The sequence below is a fragment of the Camellia sinensis genome, chromosome 4, assembly GCF_055761805.1.
Source record: "Camellia sinensis isolate YWXY chromosome 4, ASM5576180v1, whole genome shotgun sequence".
Taxonomy (NCBI): Eukaryota; Viridiplantae; Streptophyta; class Magnoliopsida; order Ericales; family Theaceae; genus Camellia; species Camellia sinensis.
The window spans coordinates 157,305,424-157,316,532 of record NC_138964.1 but is presented as its reverse complement, the minus strand read 5'-3'; the positions used below and the strand labels follow the sequence as shown (position 1 = coordinate 157,316,532).

Below are 11,109 nucleotides of genomic sequence, written 5' to 3'. Positions count from 1 at the left end.
TCAATTGAAATTCCAAAGCAGATAATCAAATAGATATTCCTACAATGAACAGATAGAAATTCAAAACCACATATTTTCACATAAATGGTGCACAAAATCATATCAAACACATAATCACATTCATAATAAGGACCAATTAGCGTAATACGGAACAGGGTTATCACATATATTCCCTTCTGCAAACACTCCAATCGATGTCTCTCTCATGGTTCACTCCTATCATCGCCTCTGCTTCGGTACCGTACGGGTAGTCTAGATGTCATCCCCACCTCGCATCGCCTCCCTTCTCCATCAATACATTCTCCACTGCGGAGATCTGAATTAAGGGTTAGAGTTGATCCTCAACAAGGTTCCATCGGCATGCCCCAACAACAAGGCAGATCTAGAGCTGTCCGATTAGCGACACAGAACTCTTTCTCTTTCTCTCTCCTCCTTATTGTCTAATATACAAGTATTTAGCTTTCGAATGTATGTATATGTATGTATATTTATATATGTACGGGGAGCAAATATTTGTCACTTTTTGTACTCCTCGTGTCCAAGCTTCTCTTCACTTAGAATAACCTGAAAACATAACGACGATGAGCTACCGAGTGGGTGATGGCCAGAATACCCCTCCGAGGGTCACGGTAGCACAGTTTTAGAAAGAAATAAGACAAAAGAGAGAGAGCTTTGATAACCAGAAGATCGCAGTGTGTAAGGGTTCCAGACCTCTGTATGGAGGCGTTGCACCGTTTATATAGTTTCTGCGCGCACCTCTCTGTCCACTCTCTTTTCTTCTTTCACGTGTAAGCATAAATACTGCCAAACACCAAATAGTGAAACCGCCTAACGGTATTTACCCGTACAGATGGCGAAATCTCCTTCCTACAATCCAATCATGCCACGTGATACTTCTTACCAAGCTGTGCCTAGCGCGGCATCACAATCTTCCCCCAGGACTACGCTACTTGCCCGGCCCTAACAAATAGACCTAAATGTCAGCTCAATTGAGTTGGCAAGTTCACAATAAGCTCCTGCTTGGCCGAACATGGTCCACCATGGATAGATTCCGTCCAACTCTTGGTGAGATTTACATCTCCAAACCGGGCTAGAACCTCAAACTCCCATCCTAAACCTAATCGGGTTAATATCTCGAACTGATGCGTATCCAACATTTGGTCGTGCCAAGACCCCGGTCGAGCGTGTGGCAATTAAAACCTCGATCGAAGTTACCAAACTAGCTCGGCCCATGTCTAGTCACAAATATCCCTCTCAATTGCCCCTTAATTTCGATTGCGCCTGCATAATTGGGATTATATTCGCTGGCTGAGCTCATTTTCTTGCTTGGTCATTATCTGCTCAGTCCTGCACTTGGCCTCCCGCACTTCCAAATTAGTTCACAATCTTCAATCGCGCTAGTCCTTATGCTTACTTAGCCTGTCTTTTCAAGACTTACACCGGTCTCATCACAGACACGTGTCGTTCGTCCGTTGGCTCCATACAGCCAACCCAATTGTCCCACACCGTCCTTTTCAGATTCAAATTTTGGCGCACCTCCCACTCTCATACATATTACACACTTCTTTGTATCTCTACCTTCACTGTTCATTATCCTCTCCATAAACGAGCCATGCAAACTGACTTTTAACAAGTTGTACTTGGTAAATGGTGCTTACATGTCGACCGGGCAAATGGGGCAAGGACGTCGACCTTACAAACGACATGCAAGTGTCGGTCAAAAAAATGATGCATGATGTTGGCCTCGTAGTGTGGACAAATATTAAGTTATTGAGATCGACCCTACAACTTTCCCGCCAGACTGGACTCCTGCCTTAAAATTACGAAGGCAAAGCAATGACCTAGGCTAAATGGATTGTCCCTGGACCATGTCGGACCATGTCCACTACTCAGTTAGAATTCTTTTCGACTGAACAAATCATCAGTTTTCTGCCGAAAGTTGGCTAGCAAAATCGGCTTGGCAACTTCTTGGCAAGCAAAATTAGCTTAGCTCGGCGATTTACTTCTCGGCGAGCAAAATCAGCGCAACTCCTTGGTAAGCAAAATAAACTTAGCTTGGCGATTTACTTCTCGGCGAGCAAAATCGGGTTGGTAACTTCCTTGGCGAGCAAAATTAGCTTGGCAACTTGCTTCTTGGTGAGCAGAATCATCTCGGCAAAGAATTTCAAAGTTGGCGAGCAAAGTTAGCTCGACAACTTGCTTCTTTGTGAGCAAAATCATCTCGGCAAGGAACTCCAATGTTGGCGAGCAAGGTTAGCTCGGCAACATGCTTTTTGGAGAGCAAAATCAGCTCAGCATAGAACTTTAAAGTTAGTGAGCAAAGTCAGCTCGGCAACTTGCTTCTTGGTAAGCAAAATCAGCTCGGCAAGGAACTCCAAATTTAGCGAGCAAGGTCAACTCGGCAAGGAAATTCAAAGTCGGCGAGCAAAGTCAGCTCAGTAACTTGCTTCTTGGCGAGCAAAATCAGCTTGGCAAGGTGCTGCAAAGTTGGCGAGCAAAGTTACCTCGGCAACTTGCTTCTTGGCAAGCAAAATCAGCTCCGCAACTTGTTTCTTGGCGAGCAATATTAGCTCAATAAGGAACTTCAAAGTTGGTGAGCAAAGTCAGCTCAGTGTAGACCGCCCGAAACTCCACTCCGCGCGGAGGGCGCGAATCGTGGTTCTTAGCTACTACAATTCGGACTCATGTCACTGTTCTGAATCTAATTTCACAAAGTGCAATGTAAGACTGATAAATCACCAAAGAGTCCAAATCCGACAAATCGTTTTGGGAAATCGATTTTAATCAAAAAGTGCCAAACATGGACTGCTTTGCCAGTTTTCATATTCACCACCTAAATATTTTATTTTTGGAAAATTTAGGAAACCTTGACTCGTGCCTAAGGCCACGTGTCCGTCATCACCAAAGTTGCCTTGGCTAGGGAACTTGGGTACGAGAGGGGAAGGTCTTGAAATGAGCACCTTCGCTCGCCCGATCAAAGATCAGCCTTTACTAACATGATATGTTGTTTTTGAAAACACATGTGCTCTTATTCTGGTTTATTAGCCTAATTTACTATGTGATGCGCACAACATACAAGTATAGACTCAATCACAAGAATTGGAACAAAACAATTCAATGTTTGTTTTTGAAAATGGTTTGAAGTTGCTACCCTCAAGTAGGCTAAGACGCGGATTTGCCACCCTCAAATGGGCTTAGAAAACATGATTTGCCACTCTCAAATAGGCTTAAAACGCACATTTCGATGAATTATTCCAATTCAAACAATGAAGCCTTCATCCACAGGCATTCATGCAGTTAAACACTTAAGCAATTAGCCTCATGGCAAAAATGCTATACATGGCAACATACACATCTCATGCAGTATATTAAAGCGTGAAAGCTTATCTAGTACTCTGAGCCAAAACAGAAGCTAGTTAGTAACCAATGCATGATCCTAGCTATGTCAAGAATGCCTAATACAACACATGCAAAATGCAACTAAGATAGGCTCGGCTATTCTAAGATGTCATGTGAACGCAACTAGATAACATGTATTCAAATTGGTATTGAAATACAATGCAGTTTGTATGATACGTCGAGCCTGGTGCATGCAAGACAAATGAATGATGCACGCATGCAAGCATAAGTATGCTAATCGAAATATGCCCTAAAACTAACCATCGAAAGCTAATAAGTAAAAAGGAGAAAGAAATTGAGGTTAGAAGACATGCATCACACATACGCACACTTATTACAAAATTATGCCCTCTCGACGGAGGGTCCGAATGAATCAACTAACTAGCTATGCTAAGCTAATTAATTACAAACCAACTAATTAATCAAATTAATTAAGTTACAAAACCAACTAAGTATGAAAAGCATCAAAATTAGGCTGCCACAGCTCCGCCTTAAATAATAAAGGATGCATGCTCAGTCGCGTCCTCCTAGAAATCCACTACTGTGCCTCGTGATGCCTCTGTTTGCATTCTTTTGGACTTCTGAAAGTTGTGCCAACTTCCAAGATACGTCTGATCCACCTTAGGAATATGCTGATGGATGATCGGCCAAGAGGAATGGTCATCGACCAAAGTTAATGGTCATCGACCACCTTTGATAGTCGATCAGTAGCCTTGATGGCCGGTCGGCCACTGATTCCTGCAATCTCTCCTTTTGCTGCAACAGAGCACAAACAGAGGCATGGTAGTGTATTTGCAAGAGAATGTGTGTGCAACCACACTCCTTATCATGTCTCAAGCTCAAAGGAGTGTAGTGCTCTGCTCTCAAGCCACCAATCACGCATTTCGATGCATGATGGCCAAAGAGTCAAGCTTGCACAATGTTGATAAATGCACAAATAACACATAGGACTCGAGAGGCCTCCACCCTATCATGCACAATCAAGGGGGACGGCGACTAAGAAATGAGGCACGTTTCATCACTTCAAGTATGAAACGTTCCTCGTTCCTCGTGTTTGGATTAGCGTCCGATCCAAACACAATGCAATGCAACACAAACATGTTGTCTTGGCATGTTTTACTTTGATTCATTTTGTTTAGCCATTTTAGATTATCGATAAGTCCTTTAACCGGTTAAGTCCAAAAGTGAGAGTCCTCTAATTTTGAAAGAGGATCTGAGCCACAAGCACCTTGAGCATGGAAGAAGCCTCATGCTTTTGGTTGGTAGAAACCCTCAAGAGAAGGCTAAAACCATTAGGCATGAGAGTCTCAATTTCATGCTCAAGCCAACAAGGGGTACAAGACCACTTTCAAAGTGATACAACAAATGAAAAATAGCATGCAATGGTATGCATTTCAGCACTGAAATAAGATGCTAAATGACATTAAAGCATGCAAATGATGCATACAAGACATGCTTGAAGCCAAAGGCATTGAAACTAGCAAAGAGCTTAGCACTATAGGCATACAATACTAAGCCTAAATGACCAAACTAACCCCGAACAGAGGTTAAACATGCCACATGCTGAAATGGGAGCTCAAAATGCTAGAAGAACATGCACACGTGTTGGCCTATGAGCAAGGCATAATGGCACAACTCTTAAACACAATTAAAGAGTGATAAACATGAGAGTATGGCAAAGATATAAGCTCTAAAATACCATGCCAAATGATGCCAAGGCATACAAACATTACAAGTATAGCATGATAGAGGTCTCAAAACTCAAGACTAATCAAGGCATTTGTACTATAGCTATACGAAATATGAGTCATATGACCAAGGCAGCCCAAAACGGTCCTAAAACAGCCCAAATGGAGTTCTAAAACATTCTTGAAACAAGTCAAAAATAGCTAGAATGAAAGGCTAACACAATAGCACATGTTAGGCAATTTAGCACAATTGCACTACAAGTATACAAAGAAAAGCTTGAATGATGAAGACCACTCAAAACAAAGTTAGAGCTGCCAAAACAACACCAAAAATGGGCTTAGACTAAGCCAACACATGCTAGAATAACAATCTAACTCATTAGGCATGCAAGGCTAGCAAAGAGGATTTACACTACACGTGCAATAAGCATGCAAGAGGTGACCAAGACAGCCAAAAATAGAGTTATGGCATACTGAAATAAGCCCAAAAATAAGCTAAGAACAAGCCAACACATGCTAGAAAAACATGCTCAATAATTAGGCCAATAAGGCATACAATCAGGACAAGAGGAGAGGGGACCACCCCCTCCCATTTTGAACCTCAAAACCACATTTTTACCACTGAAAATCCACTGGATTTTAGTGTGAAAACCCATCTTTTAATTATTCTTTAAAGAAAATTTATTAATTAATTTTGTCTACAGTCTATCTGAATTATGCATTAGTGTAAAAGTTAGTTTTAAATTGACTCAATTCAATCACTAACAAGACATTATTAAGAATAATAATTTTGTGGGTGTTCAATATTTGTTGTTTATAAATTATTTAAATTATGATTCAATATAATAACTATTCTTACTAAATACCTTAGTTAAAAATCTTAGTGTGTCAATTTTCAGAAACCCACACAAAAAAATATATATATATAAATAAATAAATAAATAAATAAAATACAAACAAACAAACCGTGGGCAAACAACCCACAGCTCCTACCAAACCCACCATCATTTATAAAATTTAGGGAAGAACTTATGAAAATTAGAGAAAGTTTGCTCTTAGAAATTGGAGAAAGGAAATGGAATGTTTTTGAGGAAATAAAATAATGGAAAGAATGAGAGGGAGAGAGAGATGTCTTCAATATTTATATGCATGCAAGCCTTCCTTGTGCATGCAAGCATCCGGTGAGAAAGAAAAAAAAAAAAAAAAAAAAAAGAAGAAGAGAGAAATCCCCAAAGCCACCAAGCTTGGTGTTAGGAGAGGAAGAAGAGTAGGAGATTAAAGAAGTCAAAATTCTCAACCATTTTGTCACTCTATTACTAAGTAAGAAAACCCTCTCAACCCTCTCATTTTGTTTTTATATAATTGAAATTTTTCAGATTATGTACATTTGATACATTGTCTAAAACTGTGTTGAGAATAATCTGTCTTGAATCTGCCAGCATGTTACCTGAATTTTTAGACAATTTTATACTCAGAATTTCGAGATGATTTCTTCTACAAAGTTGTTGATAATGATGTCTAGTTTATCCAGAAATTTTTGGAAACAATTCTTGAGCTTTCTACAAATTTATACAAATTTTTAACTAAACCTGAAACTGTGTTGAGAATACTCTGTCTTGAATCTGCCAGCATATTACCCGAATTTTTAGACAATTTTATACTAAGAATTTCGAGATGATTTCTTCTACAAAGTTGTTGATAATGATGTCTAGATTATCCAGAAAGTTTTGGAAACAATTTTTGAGCTTTCTACGAATTTATACAAAATTTTAACTAAACCTGAAACTGTGTTGAGAATAATCTGTCTTGAATCTGCCAGCATGTTACCCGAATTTTTAGACAATTTTATACTCAGAATTTCGAGATAATTTCTTCTACAAAGTTGTTTATAATGATATCTAGTTTATCCAGAAATTTTTGGAAACAATTCTTGAGCTTTCTACGAATTTATACAAATTTTTAACTAAACCTGAAACTGTGTTGAGAATACTCTGTCTTGAATCTGCCAGCATGTTACCCGAATTTTTAGACAATTTTATACTCAGAATTTTGAGATGATTTCTTCTAAAACGTTGTTTATAATGATGTCTAGTTTATCCAGAAATTTTTGGAAACAATTTTTGAGCTTTCTACGAATTTATACAAATTTTTAACTAAATCTGAAACTGTGTTGAGAATAATCTGTCTTGAATCTGCCAGCATGTTACCCGAATTTTTAGACAATTTTATACTCATAATTTCGAGATGATTTCTTCTAGAAAGTTGTTGATAATGATGTCTAGTTTATCCAAAAAAATTTTGAAACAATTTTCGAGCTTTCTACGAATTTATACAAATTTCTAACTGAATCTGAAACTGTGAGACAGATTTTACCTTATATTTGAAAATTTATTTAAAATTCTATACCAAGCCAAATCTGGTAATTTCTAACTAGAAGATGAAATTTGAGAAGTCTAGTTTCATAATAAATTCTTAGATTATGGGTTTGATCTATAAATTTAAGCATGGGATTAATATAAGGAAATGTGACAAATCTGTGTCATAAACACCCTTAGAATTTGTTTAGAATTATTTATAAGTTATTTTTCGAAAAAGCTTTCTGAAAAATAACCATAACATGTTTATTTAGTATCCTGTAGATTGATATGAATTTTAGAGTTGTATAAGTAATGTATTTATAATTTTATTTGCAAGATATATACTCTGAAAATTTTTCTGGACAGAATAAAATCACCACTTTAATATTATGCTAGTCTAATTTTGTAAATCAAAAATTTGTGCATGTGTGTGTTTAGGGTTTAATTCTTGTATCTAAGTTATTATTTCATACCATGGTTTAAATAAATTGCTTATTTACATTCTATACTTTTATTTAGTATTGTGTGACACATGCAATATTTTATGATTGGGAATTTTAATGAGTTGGTATAACATTATTTGTGATTAAAAATTTGAAATTATTTGTGATTAATATCAAAATTAACTGAAATGATTAACGGCATATACAAAGTTAACAATTGACGGTTAATACCAGTTGTTCGGAGTGAGTCTTGGTTTAAAGACTATACGGAATTAAGGGTTGACGGTTAACACCGGTTGTTCAGAGTGAGCCCTGGTTTTGAGAATTCTCACGTAAATTGTGTTGCGAAACTCTAAGATGGCACGAGACTTATTTGAACCCTTTTCGGTATTCGATTTTGGAATAAGGGTGGATGTGCAGGTGGCACACAGGGAGGTTGCTTACCCCTGGCAGACCGTTTCCTTGGGGCAGACCACGGATGCCACTACTTGGGTATATAACTCCGGACGTGGGCATCCCTGGTAGTTACGGTTGGTAACACTTAAATATTTGACCAAGGGAGGGTTTCAAATTAACCGTTGCCATGCTTAGTGGTTGGTAAGTTAAATCTCTTTGGTGAGATTTCGAGTGTCACCTAAATTATTAAAATTACTGAAACTATTCTAATGGTTGTAATTTCTGTGTATAATTATATTGTTATCTCAGGTTTAGAATATTATTATTTGTCTCTTAAAAAGAATGGTAGGTTGGTTACGTTTTCTTACTGTGTTGCAAAACTCATGGCATATATCTTGTTACCCTGGCGTTTCATGCCAGATTATGTTGAAGAAGGGACTGAGGCTGAAATTGGAGCTGCTGCCAATATCGAACCTTGGCTGACTTAGAGTCAATATTTTGTCAGAATAAAATCCTGTTATCCCTTGTATTAGGATTAAACTATGTTGTGACGTTGTGTGTGAACTTGTAGTTTTATTCTGTCGTTGGACTTTGGCTTTGTAAGAACTTAAAAGTTCCTAACTAGTAGTTAAAATTCTATCTAGCAAGTTATTGTTATTTAAAATCTTATGACGTTTCAAAAAAAAAAAAATTTTTTTTGGGGCGTCACAGCGTGGTATCAGAGCCTAGGTTTGAACCTTTGGGCCATGGGTAGTAGTTTATTATTTTTACAATTAAGAAAACCTTAAGTTAAATTGTAATTCTCGATGACCTAACTAAGTTAGAACCTTTTTATTTGTAGGATGCCAGGGTCATCAGACATTAACTCTAACGAGGAAAATTCAGTGGAAAACTATGACATAGAATCCGACCCAAGTGAAGACGTGGAAATGCCTATAGAAGACTATGAATCTGAGCCTGAGCTTGACCCTGAACCTGATCCTGAACTTGAGCCTGAAACTGAGTCTGAAGAAGTTGAAGAAGTTGTACCAATATACAACCCCTCGGAGGTTATTGTGATTGAATCAGACACTGAGGATGAGTCTATGGAAGGCAATACCGAGGGGAACCCTGGAGATATAGGAGCCACGTTTAAGGGTTGGGATGTGCAAAACGGGTTGCAAATTGGCTCTTTTGTATACGTCAGACTTTATCCCCTCGGAGGTTGTGCTTGGAAAAATGAGAGTTAGGTGGGCACCTATATCGGACCTATCCAGATTCTAAGACAAGAGACTCCCTGGGTATATCAACTAGGCCCCTTTCCGGACGGTTTCACCGAAAGAGTGGGCGACCTTTTTGACTTTTGGAGCCTTCAGTATATCATGCCCGACCCAAGCAGAATTGTGAGGAGAGATGGGTCAGTGGACTTCAGAGATTGGAGGACCTATCGGGAGGAGCCGGTGCTGTTGCTAGGGCATTGTGTGTGCGAAACTGCTATCTTCGTAAGGGTGCTATGGCGATTCATGGGACTTTTCCAAGCCACATGGGAGCCGGAAGCCCTGGTGTGGAGAGACTTTCCTTGGCTATTTTAAGGGGTCTTAAGGGGACTATAAACTAGGCTAACTGATTGTTTTGTATGCTAATATGTAAAAGAAATTGCCTAGTTTAGAATTGTGAGTGTAGGAGTTAACTCGGATTGTAGGGGCTATCTCTTGCCCGTAGTATGTTATTTAATCTTTTCCTTTGTTCTATTTGTATTTTGCTAATTGTAGCTTATCTAATCTAATTAATGAAGTTTTTTTTTTTTACTGTCTTTGCACATAAGTATAATAATAATACTGATAATAAATAAGTGAATAAATCACAAGAAAATCCCGTCATGCAGAATGGCTGGACGAACAAGAAATAATAACAACGGTAATGGCGATGGAGTGCCTGATGGCGATGGAGCTCGAATTATACGCGCGATTGTTGATAGGGTAGGCAATATACCACCCCGCAACCAAGATCAAAACAAATCGGAGATGATAGCAAAGTTTGAAAAGCTACGTCCCCACAAATTCCTTGATGGATCAAACCCCCATGAAGCTGAAGCTTGGTTAAGACAAATTAAGAAGTTGCTAGATACTTCCGACATCCGAAATGAACAAGATAGAGTGACTATAGCGGCATTTCAAATGGAAGGGGAAGCAGATCATTGGTGGGAAATGATCAAAAGTACTCGACAAGTAGAGACATTAACTTGGAGACAGTTCGAAGACCTGTTCATGGAAAAGTATTTTCCTAACTCGCTAAGACAAGAAATGATTCAAGAGTTCCTTCAACTGAAACAAGGAAAAATGTCAGTCGCTCAATATGCGAACCGTTTTGAAGCTCTTTCACGGTATGCTTCAGCCATAGTAGCAAATGAAGGGGATAAGGTTAGGCGATTTGAATGGGGTTTGGACACAGGCATTAGAGGAAAATTGATCGTAGTACAACTCTCCACTTATGCCCAAATGGTGGATCGAGCTTTAATTATGGAACGAGAGTTAGCAGATTCTGAACGCATTCGAAATCAGCGATCAAGGAACAACAACTAACCACGCGGAGGAGGCCCAGTCCGCAACACCAGAAACCATCCTGCGCCAGCACCTTATGCCGGAGGGATGCAGCAGCAACAAAGACAAAATCGAGGAAACCAGCAAGGAGGAAACTTTGTAAGTGAGTGGAAAGGAAGATGTTTCAGATGTGGTCAACAGGGGCATCGTCGAAGTGAGTGTCCTCAAGGAGGGAAGTATTTTATGGATCAGCGAGGGGCACAACCATACAACAAATGCCAACCAGGGCAAGGTTCTAAGCCTACTC

General features: G+C 38.9%; 1 protein-coding gene across 1 annotated transcript; it reads left to right on the top strand.

Moving 5' to 3' along the window:
- The first annotated feature begins 10,148 nt into the window (after window positions 1-10,148).
- On the top strand, window positions 10,149-10,844 carry LOC145824159 (uncharacterized). The gene has a single exon (XM_082923768.1). It carries the CDS (start codon window positions 10,149-10,151, stop codon window positions 10,842-10,844), a length of 696 nt encoding a protein of 231 aa, XP_082779894.1.
- Window positions 10,845-11,109: the final 265 nt, after the last annotated feature.